Raw genomic sequence first — 17599 nt, 5'->3', positions numbered from 1 at the left:
ATGCCATGCAGTTAGTGTATTTTTAGGTCTGATTATTATCCAGTGCCTTCTTCACTACAGCATAAAATATTACTTCTTAGTGCAAGTTTCCAAATTCTAGAAAACCGATTGCATACAATAGCATGGATATTTCTCCTTTAACAATCACCAGGGTTTCTGGAAATATTATTAATTCCTCAAAAAGCACGTCTCTCTCTGTGAGTGCTTGGACTTTAAAAGTAGCTATACAAATTAAAGGGATACTCCCCTATTTTGGGGAATAGGCTCATTTTACCACTCCCCCAGGGTTAAACACTTGGGTTTTACCGTTTTCGAATGTATTCAGCCGATTTTTTGATATTTAGAAGAATATCAGTAACCAGACCGTTTCTGGTCTCATTGACTTCCATAGTATATTTATTTTCCTACAATGGAAGTCAGTGAGACCAGAAACTGTCTGGTTACTGATATTCTTCTAAATATCAAAATATCTGCTAAATACATTTGAAAACGGTAAAACTCACCTGTTAAACTCTGGGGGAGTTGTAAAATGAGCCTATTTCCCAAAAAAGTGGAGTCATCTTTCAACCCTTCAGATAAAAAACGTAAGAGGAGAAAAGTACCTGTAAGGCATGCTCAGCTTTCTGACGTCGTTTTCTTTGGCTGAAATTATTTTCTCCATTGGAACCTTTCAATTTATAATATTCATTAAATGCTTACTACGAACACATGCCCTGATTAACTACTCGTTTCGCATAACAGTCTTATTACGCATTTCAGAAAAGACAATGTAAATAAATAAATAAATATCTTGTGAATCAAAATTACAGTTGTAAGGTAAAGTGCATTTGATACTGCAATAGCTGTGGTGACTACGCAAACTAATAAAGAAGAGGTGCCTTGTTTGATTTGAGTAAGTTCCATGCCGGTAATTGAATGCACACAATCTTTTCCGCTTGTGACTGCACATATCCTCAGCCTCCTTGTTTGAGGTCTTTTTTAAATCACAAAGTTCAGGATTCGTTCTAGCTGATGTTTCATCAGCAATCACTCCCACGTGTGTTTTTACGACAGTTTTAAATGGCCACCACACACATGTCCATCTGCTACATCCAGGACACTGGTCTGCACAACATAAATTCAAATCTTACTTCAGACCGGGCCACATCCTGTCACCGAAAGGCCCCTCTCCTGTAAACGAGAGAGGTGACGGTGCTCCGGGCGTATACAGGTCGGAGTCCGTATCTGACTCCCCCTCGGCCAGATAAGGCCTGAGACGGGTGCGCAGCATCCCGCCTCCTCCACCAAAAAGCCCCAGACCCACCGGAGGCACATATTCCGCTTCTCTGGCCTGAGAAATGCTAAAGCCACTAAAAGAGCGGTCTAGTTCCTCGTGGTCCACCGAGGGAATGGACAGAGACGTGTCACTCTCGACGGCTGCCTGCTGCTGGACGGGTCTCCTGGACCTGCGCGAGCGGCTGTTGTCACCGCTCTCGTGGAACGGCGGAGGCGGGAGGCGGTACAGTGAGGGGTCGTCGGTGCCTATCGGTGACACTCCTCGGCTGTTGTTCCAGAGAGGCACGCTGAGGGGATGTTCTTCCTGCTGGTGCCACGAGGTAGAGGGCCGACACTGGCTGTCTGAGGGAGTCCTGTTGGGACCAGGATGGACAGGTTGGGACCCGCTCTTGTTTTTATCCTCGTCCACGCTCTGTGCTTTCTCGCTCTTATCGTCAGGACTGTGGTAAGGAGGAGCAGGGTAAGGGATTTTAAAGCCCAGGAGAGCTTCGGTCTCAGATCGCGGGATGCCCATTTGTGTTGTATACACGCTGACCAAAAAGTTGAGCTTGAGGTCCATTGCACCCACCTGCACAAGGAGAGACAACCGGACTCTTCAGCTTGTTGGTTTAACTTAAAAAAGTAAGTAACCTGGTCGCCTTAAAATTTTAAGTTGACTGAACTGGAAAAAGTGAGTCATCAGAAACTCAAAATAATAAGTTATCTGAACTAGTTGATTTGGCAAAAGAAAAAAATGTTGTGATAACAAATCTTGAAAATATTTTTTTTTTACAGTGTGGGGCTATACTGTGCAACCACATCAAATGAACTTGACACAATGTGGTTAACCTGTTTCTCCATCTTGTTGAGACGTCCCATCATGCTCTGGTCCTCAGCCATCTCTGTGTCGCTTTTGGGTTTGTCCTTCTCCCCTGTCCCGCCTCCTTTTCCCACAATCTGATCCACTCTAGTGATCCAATAGACCATCACTTCGACACATAGTCAATACGCCCTCATTCACACTGAGATTCAGTGGTTAACTGTGCACTGTACCTTGTCAAGTTAACAGAAATTAGCTTTATGGAGGAGAACTTGAACATGCGAATGCAAACATAGGACAGCAGGGTTTAAATCATAGGGAAGGGTAGGGTGATTTGCTGAAAGTGAATATATGTGATATTGCATGGTTCATGCCATACTGCAAAGCAGTTAGTTAGCATGCATTCATCAGGGTCTTCAAAAAGATGAATCTTTCGAACAAAGATGCGCTGCAGCATTGCACTGAGATGAACACTCACAGTACTGCAGTGAAACACATCTGAGTCTTTCTCTGCAAAGTTAGTGACGGCAGTGTTGGGGAGTAACTAACTAAAAATAAAGAAACGTCTCAAACTTCTTGTCTCGGAGCAGTTCGTAACAATCAGATAGTTTCAGATAGCCCCGAAATAATTCAAGTGAAATCGTTTTGAGAGTTTGAAACAGCTTTTGCCAAAGTGAACTTTCCGGAAAAGTTTGCTATGGCTGGTAAACACCATTGTACTACCATTGGCCCATGGCGATTACGTAATAGGTAGGTGTGCATGGAGACTCCGCCTTCTTTCACGCCAAAATCTTTACCACTTCATTTCTCCTGTTCAATTTGTGGAGGTTTGTAATTTTGATGAACGAGACACTGACACTGTTTTTTTTTCTTAATACGGTAAAGCTGCTTGATTTTAAGCAATCTATTATATAAAGTGCTATATAAATAAACGTGACGTGATTTTACTAGAGTGCCGAACTGCAGAGCTCATGCAAACAGATCCACATTGCAATGATCAGATGCTTTTCTTATGCCTTATTTAAAAAATGCTTTCTGCTTTCTCTATTTTGTTGTGTGTTTGTTTATTTTGTTGAGAGGAAAGCACGCAGCACATATGTCCTAGAGCCAGACAGATATATCGTCCAGCCGATATTAGGCATTTTCCATAATATCGGTATCAGCAGTTATAAACGGCCGATAAATGAATATTTTAAAAATAAAATAAAAAACGGACGAAACACGCTTTAATCATCTCTCCTTGGCCTATATTGAAAATGTATGTTTTACAATTTGCGGTATGATGTTATCTATTGCTAAAATATGTCTCATCATAGACTAACTAACCACAAAGCTAGCTAATGCCACTTTCATCAGTGGAAGACCGCTAACGTTAACATTAATGAGCTTGGAAACCACAATGAACTTTTTCTGCCTAAATAAATTAATTATTACTGTATTTATAACTAGCATATCTCTAGTTACAGTCCCTGCATTGTAAAATGTAAGTTATACTTGCGAGGAGTGAACATTTAGACATAGAGAAAAAGTATCTTGTGCAGAAAAGTTAGCTTTTCTTTTACACGTGTGTGAAATCCAACAATATTTAATAAAAAAAAATTATATATAAATATATATCGGAATATCGGATTTTAAAACCCAAAAATATTAGTATCGGTATCGGCCTTCAAAATACTTTATCGGTCGGGCTCTAATATGTACATATTCATCTATACACCGTCACAGCATCTGAGTGTATCAGGGCCTTTAAAATAAAAAGCATCATCTTCCCCAACACTGATTGGCAAACATACAAACGACAATGAATTTGTATGATAAAAAATGTGGGGAAATAAATGTAAATTTATTCACAATGTCACCTGGTTCCATGCCTTATGATGCTTTGTGTTTAAAACACTGTACATTTTAGCTATTCTCTCTTTTTTGAACCCTGGAACATCATGCACAATTGCATCAGTCCCCCGGTAAGCAGGCTGCATGGTCACACCATAGTGAGTAGTATTGCACAGCATAAACACAATTTTTTTTAATATATATATATATATATATATATATCATTTTATAAATTAACTTTTGATAAATTCTAAAGCTAAATTCTGAAGCATTTAAGCAATTATGGATACTTGCACCCATCCAAATGTGAACGTAGAATATTCAGTTAATAATGCTACCAGTTATCGACACGTTTCTCCTCGTGTTTTTCTTGAGGACTCTTTGACATTATACAATTGTAGTTTTATACTATGCTGTCCAATAATAAACCCATTCAGCCTGAGAAGGCCATTGGTGAATTGATTACGTACTTCTTGTGACGAGGGGTCGAGGGGGGAGGGGGACCCACAATCAAATCTATCCTGGCAAAGCACACAGAGAGAACATGGATACCAAGCATCATCAAGCAACACATGGGAACCATTCCAAATACCCCAGCAAGGACCGTCGACAAATAAGAAAGAATATATTCCATACAAGTCTGTTCTCACCCACTTCTAGGAACAGTGTTTCATGTTTACATGTATGATAGAAATGGTTTTTGCTGTTGGAATATATTGGTATATGTGTGGATGCTATTTCACAACATATATGAGGCTTATTTGAGAGAAAAGGAGTGAATCTGAATTCAAATCATTGTGGATGTGACACAGAAAACAACCACTGTGAATGTGATTTTGATCAAGCAGGGTTAAAGTATCTTTCTGCAATTTTTTAACCTTTCTTCAATACAAATACTGATTGACTACTGAAACAGGTGGATCGTGTCATTGTTAGAGGGTCACCGTAATGGTGAAAACTTTGTGATGAACTAAAGTCTTGCCTGGACTGAAGGTTTTTGATGCGTGACAGCATGTCCAGATGGCCGGCTGAATACTGCTCAATCACATCCATCACGTCATAGGGCCTGAGGCTCTCTTTAAATCTCCTCTTAGACACCAGGAACCGCATAATACTGGGGAAGACAGAAAAGTTCATGTAACAGAGCAATAACCGCAGATTTTAATAAACATTCGACTGTCCCAGAAGTTTAATGACTGTTTTAAGTTTTTTTTAAAAAAATTATTATAAAGAATCACATTTAGTTTTATTTTGTTTTTTGAATGAATTGTTGTGAAACCAAAAATTTCCACACCTAATTTGTTTTAGTCGGGCGATAAATGTGTCTTACCAGATTGATCTGATAGTGACCTTGAGTCCCGGAGACAGATCCGGCACAAACTCGCAGTTGAAACCCCTGTCGTCCCCAAGCTCCTCTGGAAGGCTCGCCTCTACAACACATAAAAGCACAGGCTGCTCCCAATGTAAAGAGTCCTAATGTTAACAATGAACAGCCATTTGACAAGATGAAAGATTACAGAAATCATCTGCCATGGCAGACATGCTCGATAAACTGCTAAAGTGCTTCACATTATACAACAGTTAGTTCCAGTCCATGAATTTGATTGGCCAAGCAGCGATCCAAGAGTGATATTAAGTCAAACAACACTTGGACTTCTCACTGTTAGAATCACTCTGCGTGTCTGTAACCCTGGCGCTCCAAACCTAGTGTATGTGAGAGGTGTGGAGAGAAAGCAGTGTTGTGTGCTTTTTCATACATGTAACTCGAAATAATATCCTTTTTACAGAACTGTTGTATAAAATCAATATCACGCATGCAAATGATGTTGTTCTGAATTTTAGCATGACTATTTGAGCCGCAGGAATGAGGTTGCAGGTATGCTATGCACGGCTATGCTGAAATTCAGTACATTTGCTCATGATATATTGCTAGATTAAAACCCATCAATAGATTATCATACAGGTTTGGGTGGGTACATTTTGACTATTTTTTATTTTTGTGAGAACTATTCCTTATGCATGTCTTTTAGTAAGGCACAATTAAATCACACATAAGACACACTTTGGAAAAAAGTAAATCCTACTGTATACGACGAGTAAGATTTTTAAAATTCGAATTAATTTATTCCACGCTTCAGAAGTCAAATTTCTGATAGCGCTTCTAATCTCAGGATCACTTTGTCAGCATTAGTCTTTTTTGGACAGAAGCTTCAGACATGCTTTCATGTTTCTATGTGCATTTGGAGCTGAAACAATAGTTTTACTCATGCATGAAGCACTTACCAGAACCTGCTAGTCTGAGCATTTAGCACGATAGCACATGTGAGGGAAACTTTTGTGCACCTAACAAAATATAGCAATCGGCCAAATTTCATCCCCTATGAAAAACAGTTTACCATGTGAAGCTAGGACAAAAAAAAAGCTTAAATATTAGTACTACTGTACATGTGTCATCCTCATGCCATATGAATAAGGGCGTGACAGCCGAAAAACCAAAATCCTATTCAAATGACATAACCAACTAGTCGAAACTGCACAAGACCGATTTCTGGGAACAAACTTGTTTCCTTAATAAGCTGAGAGATTTCTTCATGCAGGTTAGTGCAAAGTACTTGATGGAAAGTGTAAGTTGCAACGTGTTTCATTAACACCTTCATGGAACACATTCTGTCATGGGATGAGAAATAGATCCAGGCTGAGACAAATAGTAACGTTAGCTTTGATCTGCTATTGCGCTTCACTGTCATATTGTTGACAGATAAGGATACATCTGCTGTAAAAACTATCCAAGCATCAGAAAAGAAATTCATTTATACTTTGTGTGATGCTTCAAGTGAGATGAAACTTTCAGCCAAGCGTTCATGACAGAGAGTGTTGGATGATAGGCAGATCTGTGAAGATATGCAGCAGCTCGATAATTAAGGAGCATGCATAGTGTTTCTTTAGCAGACTGGTGTTGAGATTTTTTTGGACTAGTGCTAAAGAGATGCAGCCCCAGACAACATAATTTGTCTTACTGATTAAGCCCTCAATCGCTGCCAAAATGTAAAGAGAAAAAAGAGATCAAATGTGAAAGATAGAGAGATAAAGAAATGAGAGAGAGAGAGATGGTCAACGATGACAATGACTTTCATCATGCAACTGTATAATACATGGTGTTGCTTATATTAGGCTTATGCTACATTATGAATGAGGAAGATTTGCTTTCACATCACAAGGCACTTTGCATGAAAGTGGTACTGACTGATGACTTGTGACACTTTTGCTGTGAGGACTACTGTATTAGATATGTTAGAGGAACTATTATGTAACCTAAATAAAGTAGCGTAGTTATGTATTTGTAATTATTGCTGCGCGTAACATATTATTTTAAATTAAAAGTTACTGTAATAACTATTTCTCTCTATTCCCACAAAACATAACATTTCATTTTAGGTTATCAAATAAATAATATTATACAATCCATCAGCATTGTGAGCAATGTTTTTTCTCAATTTTAGACTTCACGCTCAACCATTAAACCCACGTTAATGATAAAGAAAATACTTTTATTATTAGATAAAAATTATTATTATTAATACTAATTATTAGATAAAATATAGAAATATAAGATAAATTTGCAAATCTGTTATTTCACCAGTTGCTCATTCTAGAATATTTGTCAATATTTATTTATTTCTACTAGTCATTTTTAGTAAATAATAAAAGCACACATCAGTTTTTTTAATAACAGAGTTACAAAACAGGGAAACATTACAGATACTGAAGAGAACAAGAATATTTAGTTTGACCTATTTTGTACCCTATTCATGGAAAGTCAAATGGTACGATACTGGAAGTGACGCCAGTTTCTAATATGTATGCTGCAGTGACATCATTTATTTATTTGAATTCACTAAGCTAAGGTCTGTGATGCTGTTGTTTGTGATTTATCAAACGTAGCTTGTCATTTCTGCCATCTCTAACCTTTTCGAGAGAGTGATGGCTGCATCATGCTACAGATTCGGATTATATTTAGTCTACTTCTGAGAGAAACTGCTCTGTCATTTCTTTGCTTTTTGGATCATATTTCTGGATCATGGCCTAACCTGGAGAACTCTTCATGGCGAAGTCCTCGTCTTGCAACTCAATCAGCACTTTATTTTGTTTTCCAGTAGAGAGAAATGAGAGAGAAACTGATGAGTGTGCAGGAAGTAAAATACATAAAATGGATCAATTTATATATATATATATATTGAAGTTGAGCACCGCAGAGTTATGCCTAGAGCATAAAACAGATGATGAGAGAAACACAAAGGGGTGAATTCGCTAATAAACTGTGTTTCAATGCAAAAAACTACTTCTCATTCACTAACCACCCATAATACAGTTTAATTGTCATTCTTCCTAGGGCAAACATGCTTCTTTCTAAACCAGAAATTGCTATAGTAAAAATTGAATTTAGCATAAAATCTGATTTCCATAGTTGCATTAGTGAATTGGATACTAAACAATGCAAATACATTAGCATGTGCAAATAAACACACTATCAGAAAACACAATTCGTTCTTAGTGAATTCCTCCCCAAAGTATTTTCACCATAAATGAAATATCTTGTGGGGATCAAGCATCTTAAGAGCTTATAAACCTTCTCCTGTTAATGTATTTGTAAAAGGAAAGATGCAAACCATAGTTACTGCAGCTGAAAATCCACAAATCAACTAACATCTTCAAACCAAATTCTCTGTGGACTCAAACAATATGTTTTGAAACATTACGTCACTTTCATGTGTTTCAGAAATGGGACCGAAGCCATGAACCTTACGAAATATAGATCAGTCTTTCTGGCGGGCTGTTACTTTAAATAGAAAATGCACCTCCTGTCTTATAATAATAAATGGTGTGTCGCTGACATCATCTTTTCTGCAACGACACATTAAGCAATCTGGAGGGGCATCTGTTCACAGCAAAATCTTCAGTGTTGAAATCCTGGTGTTAAAGTCTCTTAGAGTAAAGTGTTAATTTTCTGGTGTTGAATCTCAAGGGATTAACACTAGCTAGTGTAAACCACACTCTGGCTGGTGAAAATATGTGGAGTTAAATCTAAGTAGCACCTGAGAATGCTTTGACAACACCAATAATAGTGTTACTAGTCACATCCGGGACATTTACGTGCTGGGCGGAACGAAACGAGCTGAAACTTTACTCACAGACGCCATTTTCTTTGACTCGAGTCGCAAGGCATACGAGGAGGAAACACGCATTTATTACGTGTTTTGTCGCATTTATAGATTCATTTTATAACATCATATTGTTTTATAACAATATGTATGTTCTGTGGACGAGCAAACCGCTCTCAGAGGGACATTTTCTATGACGCGCGATTCGGGGCAGACCAGGATGGGTTTGCTTTTTAACCGGGAAACAACGAAAGTAAGTGTTTTCTAATTTACATTGGCAATGTATTTTATAGTATATTGATTCATGGCGATATTTAAATGCCCAGCGCGATTAAACGGTCGAAATTCTTTTCAAAGGCGACATCATCTTTGACTAGCCTAAATACGGAGCTGACGAGGAGGAGGCTTAACGTTAACAGGGAAAACACCTACAGTAAGTGTTTTTAACATAATTTACCTCATGAATTTCATGGCATTATATTGTTTTGTAACGATATTTATGTAATGTGCGCGCCTAAACCGTCAGGTCCTGCATCTTTGACTCGTGACGCATTTCAAAAAGCAGTGCAGAATGCAGACACGGAGTTTGCTTTTAACAGTGAAAACACCGAGTAGGTAACTTTAAGTGTTTTTTACTCATTTACTGTGCTACGTGTTTTATAATATGATATTGTTTTATGACAATATGTGTGATGTGCAAATATCATAAAGTATTTATCCTCAAACTATCTTTTACTCTCGTCTGCCAGCTAGACCAACTCCACAAACTGCGGACCAACAATGCACGTGAAATTTTCACTTTATTTCCTTATTTGGAGGACCAATCTTCTTAGAATGGGTAAGCAATTATTTCAAATTAAATATTGATGCAAAATGTATTTATCAGATTAACTTTTGGTTGATATTTGGAGATGCTTTAATGTTTAAATTTGTTGATTTTTGCAATTTGTTTTTGCTAGGAGCAATTCTATGATGCACCAAGTGGCTAAGGGTACCAGGCTTGGTGTTTAAAGACTGTACAGACTAGAACCTGGTGATGGAAAGATAACAGATAAGTTAACATATGAGAGAATCATGGGCACAAACAAAAATAATCATGGCTTGGTATTACTAGATTTTCTTTGTTTCATAACACATATTTTGAATTTGTCCAGTCAAATTACTTAACAAAAGTGTGTGTGTATATATATATAAACTTAAAATAAGATTTCTAATCAATGGTTTTCTTGATTTGACAAGTAGAAATCTCTGCCCATCACCTGCCCCCAACATTACAAAGCCACAAGAAGAGAACACCGATCCTTCCAGAATCCGGCGGCTGACTATTTAGTGAGATTTCTTAAGGTGCGTGTCCTAATTTATTCTTAAAGTGTTAGTTCACCCACAAATGGAAATTCTGTCATTAATTACTCACCCTCATGTCGTTCCAAACATGTGAGCGTTTTTCGATGTTCACAACACAAACGAAGATATTTTTAATGAAATCTGAGAGCTTCGTGCCCCTCCATTGACAATCTACGCAACTACCACTTTCAAGCCCCAGACAAAAGTACATCATTAAAGTACTCCATGCGACTCCAGTGGTTTAACATAAATGTTTATTAAACTATGCAAGTGCTGTGTTTGCAGCAAAAACACATTTACCAATTTATTAAATATTTATTTCCAACATGCGTTCATGAGAACATTACAACTCGTGCATGTTGTTGATGTGCATGTATGTGTATTGAAGAGGAATATTTTGTAAATAAAGTTGAGTTAAAATTGTGAAATTTATGTTACACCACTAGAGTCACATGGATTACTTTTGATTTCCTTTATACCTTTCCGTGGCTTTGGAAGTGGTGGTTGAATAGGCTTTAGATGAATGGACAGAAATCTCTTATATTTCATTAAAAATATATTCATTAAAGGGACTGTTCACCCAAAAATGTAAATTCTGTCAGTATTTACTCACCTTCATGTTGTTCCAGCCCTGTAAGACTTTCGTTCATCTTCTGAACACAAATTAAGATATTTTTGATTAAATCTGAGCTATCTCACTCCTCCATAGGCTTCTAAGGGATCAAAACTTGCCAGCCCAGAAAGTTATTAAAGATATTGTTAAAATAGTCCAAGTGATTACAGAAGCGCAATCATAAGTTTATCAAGCAACGAGAATACTTTGTGTGCCAAAAAACAAACAGAAATTACGACTTTATTTAACTATGCATGCTTCTCTGTGGGCCTTGAGATGGTTCTCGTAGTGTAACAGTGCTTCAGTGTTGTACGTCACACACAGGCTCACTATTGGCCGACGCTGGTTGTGTGTGTGTGTGTGTGACGTACAACACAGAAGCGCTGCACTGTTACACTGTTAACTTGCTCAGGCCCACGCAGAAGAAAATGAATAGTTAATTTTAATATTTTTAGTTTGGTTTTTTTTTGCATACAAAAAGTATTTTTGTCACTTGATAAACTTAAGGTTGAGCCACTGTAGTCACTCTGTCTATTTTTACAATGTCTTTAATAACTTTTCTTGGCCGCCAAGTTTCAATCCCTTAGAAGGCTATGGAGGAGTGAGATAGCTCAGATTTAATCAAAAATATCTTAATTTGTGTCCTGAAGATGAAGGAAATTCTTACGGGGTTGGAACAACATGAGGGTGAATAATTAGTCAGAATTACATTTTTTTTATTAATTAAATAAAAGTTTTTTTGTTTGAGTCGATGATTGAACTTTTTTTCACTCTAAACTTGCTGTATTTATGAAACACAAATGTGTAAATGATCTGGTTTTGTGTTCTAGGTACCCAGTACTACACGATTTTTCACTAAAGTTGGATCTGCACAGCCTTTTCTGCTCTGTGAAACAACTGCACTGAACTTTACAGTTAGCGACTGGATACAGCTGATCCACTCATATCCTGCTACTGTTTTTCATCTGCTGAATGTTTTTGACTCAAGCACTGCTGTACTGTTGCAAAGTCAAAGGTACTGAATTAACTTCACTGACACAGGACTCACATTCACTGATATGTTCAGGACTTAAGTATTAAACACCATTTGATCACATCATATAATTCTGATGACAGAAATCCATATATTGTGCATTCATCGTTTATTTAAAAAATTAACCTATAATGTAAACGTGCTTGTTCGTTAATAAAAAAAATAGTTTGTTTGAAACAACTGTTTACATTTTGCCTTTATTTTTAACTTTACAGTGAACAGAATTCTACTATGATCCCAGACTTTTTGGATTGTTTTGAAATAAAGTTTTTTAAGAGTAATAAAGAGTGATGTGTTTATTTCAAAGTGAAATTATTCTTTTAAATAATAAGATGGTATTGCATTGGAGAGTTGTCTTATTCAATTGTATGTTTGAAAAATTTTAATAAATGTTAAAATAAATTCATAGTAACTTGGTTTTTGGAAAAATATCTTCGGGTTTAAAAGTTTAATTTTTTTAAACTTCATCTGCATTACCATTTTAAAATAAGTATACATTATAAACATTAAATCAACATAAAAAAATACACTGGAGTTGTGTGATTAAACACCATAAAGTGTTAAATGTGTATATTTAAGAGTAATAATTTCTAACACCTTGAGTGATTAAATGAAACACTAACACAGTGTTTAAAAAATAAACACTATCGTCAGTGTTGTTTTAACACTAGCAAAGATGGACCTGTATGTTCACCCGGAAAGTGATAATTTTAACACCCATGGTGACAAATCTCCTGACATTTTTTTGCTGTGTTTCTGTCCCAGATAATTAAAAACTATCTTTGCTAGCTGCTGAAGTCCCAGTCTGATGCTTAAACTTTAAAGCATCTTTAAGCATTAAAAGGAAGAAAAAGCAAGATATGCAAAGTGAGTATTGTAAGTGAGTAAGTTATACTGGTGAATGCGACATATGGAACCAGTATCTTGCAGTGTATAACAATGGAAATCCCAATAGTCCCATGTGTGCACATAATAACATTCTCTGACCTTCAGAGTTCTGCCGAGAAGCTCCATCCTTCATTCTGAAAGCGTGTTTTGCAGTGAAGCTCAAGCTCTTGGTCACTTTGCTTTGACTCTCTTTGTCGTCTGTCTTGAGGGTCTTGGTTTCCTTTCCCCCGGTGCTCTTAGAGGGACTGCCTTTCTCTTTTAAGCTGGGATTACGACTGCACAGCGGACACAATGAAGCACAGAAGACAAACAAAAAAGCAAAGGAAACAGACAATTCATCCTGAGCCCACACTTATAGGTGTCTTTTTGGTGTGGGGCAGAAATAATTCCTGAAACCATCCAGTGCTAGAGAGAATACATAGTAACTTGTATCAATGACTGTGCACTGCAAAAAAGTAATTTTCTTTATTCTCTATTTTGTATTTTCCATTATACATTTTCTAAAATGTCTAACTCCCATTGACATTTTTGTTTTAAGAACAAACCTCAAGTATTTTCTTAAACCCGCCCGCTCTATGGTGAAAATCCCATTTTTAATGTCTTTTATATGTCTATGTGATGTTTTTAAAATGACAAACCATGTGCAAATTCACCAGTCAACACAATTGTTGATTGTGTTCTCCTTAAAACTGCAGTGAACCAAAGACATTCTCAAAAACGTAGTTTAAAGCCGCCCTGTTTCCTACCATCCCAAACATGTAACTAAGACTCTCTGATGTTCATGTGTTCACGACGGGTTTCTAAAGATGCTGATTTTTAGCAGGCAGCTGTATGATTTTGAGATGGCGAACAGAAATGTTGTTTGTGATACATTAGCAGCACATTATTAGCTGTTTGATAACTAAGTAAAGCCAAAGGCTTATCATATCAATTACCATTATGTGTCTGATGTTGTAGATAGCAATACATTAATGCATTATAATTGCAATCAATTATAATAATTCGCTCTTCCTCTTCCGAATCAGTGTCTGGTACAAACGTACAGTATATGGCTGAATTAAACCATTATTTACAACTTGCCATTGTGTGGCATTGACCGAGCTGGTGTGATTGGGTGGATCCGAATGAAGCAATGATGTGGTTAGATTCAAGCCATTTTAAGACATGAAGATATTATTCACAGGAAAATTTTGATTATCAAAGATGAGTTTTAAGAGTTTTAAAGTTTTAATACAATTATTGACTGCAGGGGGAGTTTAAAGATTTATGCATAAAACATTCTAAACATTATACTATTATATACAAAAATGTATGTATTTGCTTTTGCATGACGCTACATTTAAGTTACTAAATATTAGTATAAATCTACAATGGCCAGCACAAAAAAATGCACCTTAAAGAAAATGATTTTTTGCAGTGCAATAAAATATTCCTTTCGTGGTGGATTTAATCTAATATAAATGGTGAAGCAGCTAAAAACAGCATGCTTATTGTATTTTACTTTTATAAATAGATAGCTGATTACTGTTTATTGATATATCATTTGCTTGTTTCAACTATTTAAATTAAAGAGTTCAGATGCAAAGGCCTCTAAGTCCCATTTGAAATTTTCAAATAATTTATCAAGTTTGTATTTTTAAGTTCAGTAATTTCACTTAAAAGGGTTAGTTCACCCAAAAATGAAAATTCTGTCAGTATTACTCACCCTCATGTTGTTCCAACCCGCTATGTTTTTATTTGTTCTGCTGAACACAAAGGAAGATATTTGGAAGAATGTTTTAATCAAACAGATCTCATTCCCCATTGACTACCATAGTCTGTATTTTTTCCTATGGTAGTAGAATCTCATTCCCCATTGACTACCATAGTATGTTTTTTTTTTCCTACTATGGTAGTCAATGGGGAATGAGATCTGTTTGACATTCTTCCAAATATCTTCCTTTGTGTTCAGCAGAACAAATACAAACTTAGCGGGTTGGAACAACATGATGGTGAGTAAATACTGACCGAATTTTCATTTTTGGGTGAACTAACCCTTTAAATGACAATTAATAGGTAAGCTTCATTGCCATTTACGTGAAATTACTGAACTTAAATATACAAGCTTGATAAAAATTATCATTCTAGAATGGCACTCAGATGCTTTTGAATCTGAACTCTTCAATTCTTAATAGAACAACACAGTTGCATATTAACTGACATGCAAGCTCGTTATAAAAATGTTCAGCTTAAGCAACCAAAAACAATACTGAAATGTTTTAATTAATCAGATAAGCGCTTAAAAATGACAGTTACTGTATGTTAATTAATAAAATGACCGAAACATGAAAATATTAGATACTTAATTTACATGTTCAATCAAATTCAATTATAAAGTAAAATTACAAAGTAATTTCACAAAATTGTACATTAAAACACATTTTTCTTGGCAAACACAGAGTTTGTCATTTCTGCATTCTTCTATTTTAATAAAGATCAGACTTACATGGGCAAAGATATGGATAATGGTGCTTCTCAGTCATGCAATGCAATCCACTGCAAACACTTCTGGATGCAGCAGACCCACATGATGCCACAGCAGATACTTTGAACAACAAAGCAATGAAACACATGCATGTTTTCGGGCATGCTGAAAAATACACAACAGTTCTATTATGCAACTTTAAAAAAAGCAGCCAAATCAATCATTAAAAAAAATGAGAGACCCCATAAAATACTCAAGGCAGCTTGCAGAGGAGGGTGGTCTCGTGGGATGGAGGTAAAAGGGGATGGGAAGTGCTTCCAGGTGCTAAGTGGGAAAGTTGATCTGCAAGCAAAAATCTCTCACAAAGCTAAACAAACATCTGCTTCTCTGGTTTGAACAAGACAACATTTTTAGATGCTGGAGAGCAGAACATTTCTCATCCCACCTGAGCTGACGGGAGATTAAAATACCTCAACACCGATACAAATGTGCACTATGATGTACAGTATGTCTTAAAAACTTTGAGCTGATGATAGTACACACTGAAGGAATACATTTAGAAATCAGGGTGGGAGGGGTGGGGGCAAATCCAAATGCTGGAGAGAGATCTGGGCGTGCAGATGTTAGTATCTTTGTGCAACGGTACCTATTGCTTCTTGGGCAGCACCCACACAGGGTGTCTTTGTGTGAAATCTCACTACTGCAAAATGTGGTTGGAGTGATTCATGAGAGAGAAAAGATTATACAAGCAATGGTCAAAATTGGTTTAGGCCATGTTCAAGTGTGGGGCCTATAACATGAGAGGTATTCCCCCCTAAACCCACCAAAACAGCCTACAAAGTTTGAGCTATGTGTTCTTACACTGAATGAAATGAAGGAATATGTTTGATTGATGAGTCACACATTGCACTTGATATTACAGGATTACAAGAGCAGGTCTTTTACAGGGTAGATACAGTAAAAAAAACTCCTCAAGTGTGTTTTCTTTAATGAGACGTTTCACTTTTAATACAGTATCTTTGAACTGTGCGGATTATGCTGTGTCAGTATGATATTGACTCATTCATCTCCCTGTAAATACCACTTGAAAATGCTGTAGTATAAAGTGCAACCAGGTTGTCTTTGAATAACATTTGTGATTTCAAATGACTTAAAACACAGCAATATGAGCTGTTTTTTCATTTGAAGGACGAAGATGGTGCACTGAAACTACGATTCTCAAGAATAGGTGAATAGGAGTTTTTGAGGTGACTTGGGAATAGTCAAGTATCTATGGGAAAATATGGGACAACAAACCTTGGAGTGACGTCTGGCTGGGAGTCCTTCCTTTAAAAAGAGAGAAGAACATAACGTTGAAAGCAATTAAAGGGATCGTGCACCCAAAAATGAAAATTATGTTATTAATTACTTACCCCCATGCTGTACCAACCCCGTAAGACAAACACAATGAAGATATTTTTGATTAAATTTGAGAGCTGGATCACTCCTACAAATTTGAGAGCTGGATCACTCCTACATCCCTAAGGGATTGAAACTTGACGGCTCAGAAAGTCATTGAAGAAAATGTTTAAATATTCCATGTGACTATAAGTTATATAAGTCGAATAAAGTCGTTATTTTTGTTTGTATTTTCCGCACAAAAAGTATTCTCATCGCTTGATAAACTTATAGTTGAGCCACTGTAGTCACATGGACTATTTAAACATTTTCTTCAATGACTTTCTGGGCCGTCAAGTTTCAATCCCTTAGGGAGCCTATGTAGGAGTGATCCAGCTCTCAAATTTAATCAAAATATCAAAATATCATTTGTGTTTCCGAAGATGAACGAAGGTCTTACGGGATTGGTACAGCATGGGGGTGAGTAATTAATGACTTAATTTTCATTTTTGGGTGAACTATCCCTTTAAGACATAAGATTAATGCAGGCAATACTATGATAAAATATTTAAAACAAGAATAAAAATCATAAATATTCTGAGAAAATTCTTCCATTCATTTTACGAGTTATCACAAATTACATTATCTTAGCTTCAATAGCTTTATATATATCATCTTCTTGAGCTTCAACAGAAGCAAAAAACATCTGACCATCCATACATGATCAAACACAAATTTACTTGATAGTGACCTAGAAATAGTGCTGAATCTGATATATGTTTTGCATTTGTAGGTCAATAATTTTTCTTCGTTG

At 36.6% G+C, this 17599-nt stretch overlaps 1 protein-coding gene and 1 long non-coding RNA gene across 11 annotated transcripts in view; one reads left to right on the top strand and one right to left on the bottom strand.

Moving 5' to 3' along the window:
* Positions 1 to 459: 459 nt before the first annotated feature.
* Positions 460 to 17599, bottom strand: part of kcnq2a (potassium voltage-gated channel, KQT-like subfamily, member 2a) — a 35237-nt gene continuing 18097 nt past the window's right edge. The window contains exons 10-19 of one of the 8 annotated variants that reach the window (XM_039678293.2): positions 16705 to 16734; positions 16055 to 16108; positions 13044 to 13219; positions 7996 to 8043; positions 6925 to 6942; positions 5238 to 5337; positions 4890 to 5021; positions 4378 to 4428; positions 2104 to 2221; positions 460 to 1843 (exon numbers count right to left, since the gene is read on the bottom strand). In XM_039678293.2, coding sequence (XP_039534227.2) covers positions 1127 to 1843; positions 2104 to 2221; positions 4378 to 4428; positions 4890 to 5021; positions 5238 to 5337; positions 6925 to 6942; positions 7996 to 8043; positions 13044 to 13219; positions 16055 to 16108; positions 16705 to 16734 — 1444 coding nt within the window. In that variant the 3' untranslated portion in view covers positions 460 to 1126. The remainder of the gene's footprint in view (positions 1844 to 2103; positions 2222 to 4377; positions 4429 to 4889; positions 5022 to 5237; positions 5338 to 6924; positions 6943 to 7995; positions 8044 to 13043; positions 13220 to 16054; positions 16109 to 16704; positions 16735 to 17599) is intronic. The other 7 variants (XM_039678297.2, XM_039678301.2, XM_039678306.2 and 4 more) reach the window with 7 other exon arrangements.
* On the top strand, positions 8918 to 12236 carry LOC148973728 (uncharacterized). Of its 3 annotated transcripts, none has more exons than XR_016146520.1 (6): positions 8918 to 9319; positions 9424 to 9499; positions 9593 to 9677; positions 9820 to 9904; positions 10026 to 10410; positions 11854 to 12236. It is a non-coding gene; the product is annotated as an uncharacterized LOC148973728 (long non-coding RNA). The 3 variants fall into 3 exon arrangements; XR_016146519.1 differs by having other exon boundaries at positions 9593 to 9681; positions 9816 to 9904; XR_016146518.1 differs by having other exon boundaries at positions 8926 to 9319; positions 9816 to 9904.

Source organism: Pimephales promelas, chromosome 14, assembly GCF_988280905.1.
Source record: "Pimephales promelas chromosome 14, fPimPro1.hap1.1, whole genome shotgun sequence".
Classification (NCBI taxonomy): domain Eukaryota; kingdom Metazoa; phylum Chordata; class Actinopteri; order Cypriniformes; family Leuciscidae; genus Pimephales; species Pimephales promelas.
This window is presented reverse-complemented; position numbering and strand designations above follow the sequence as displayed.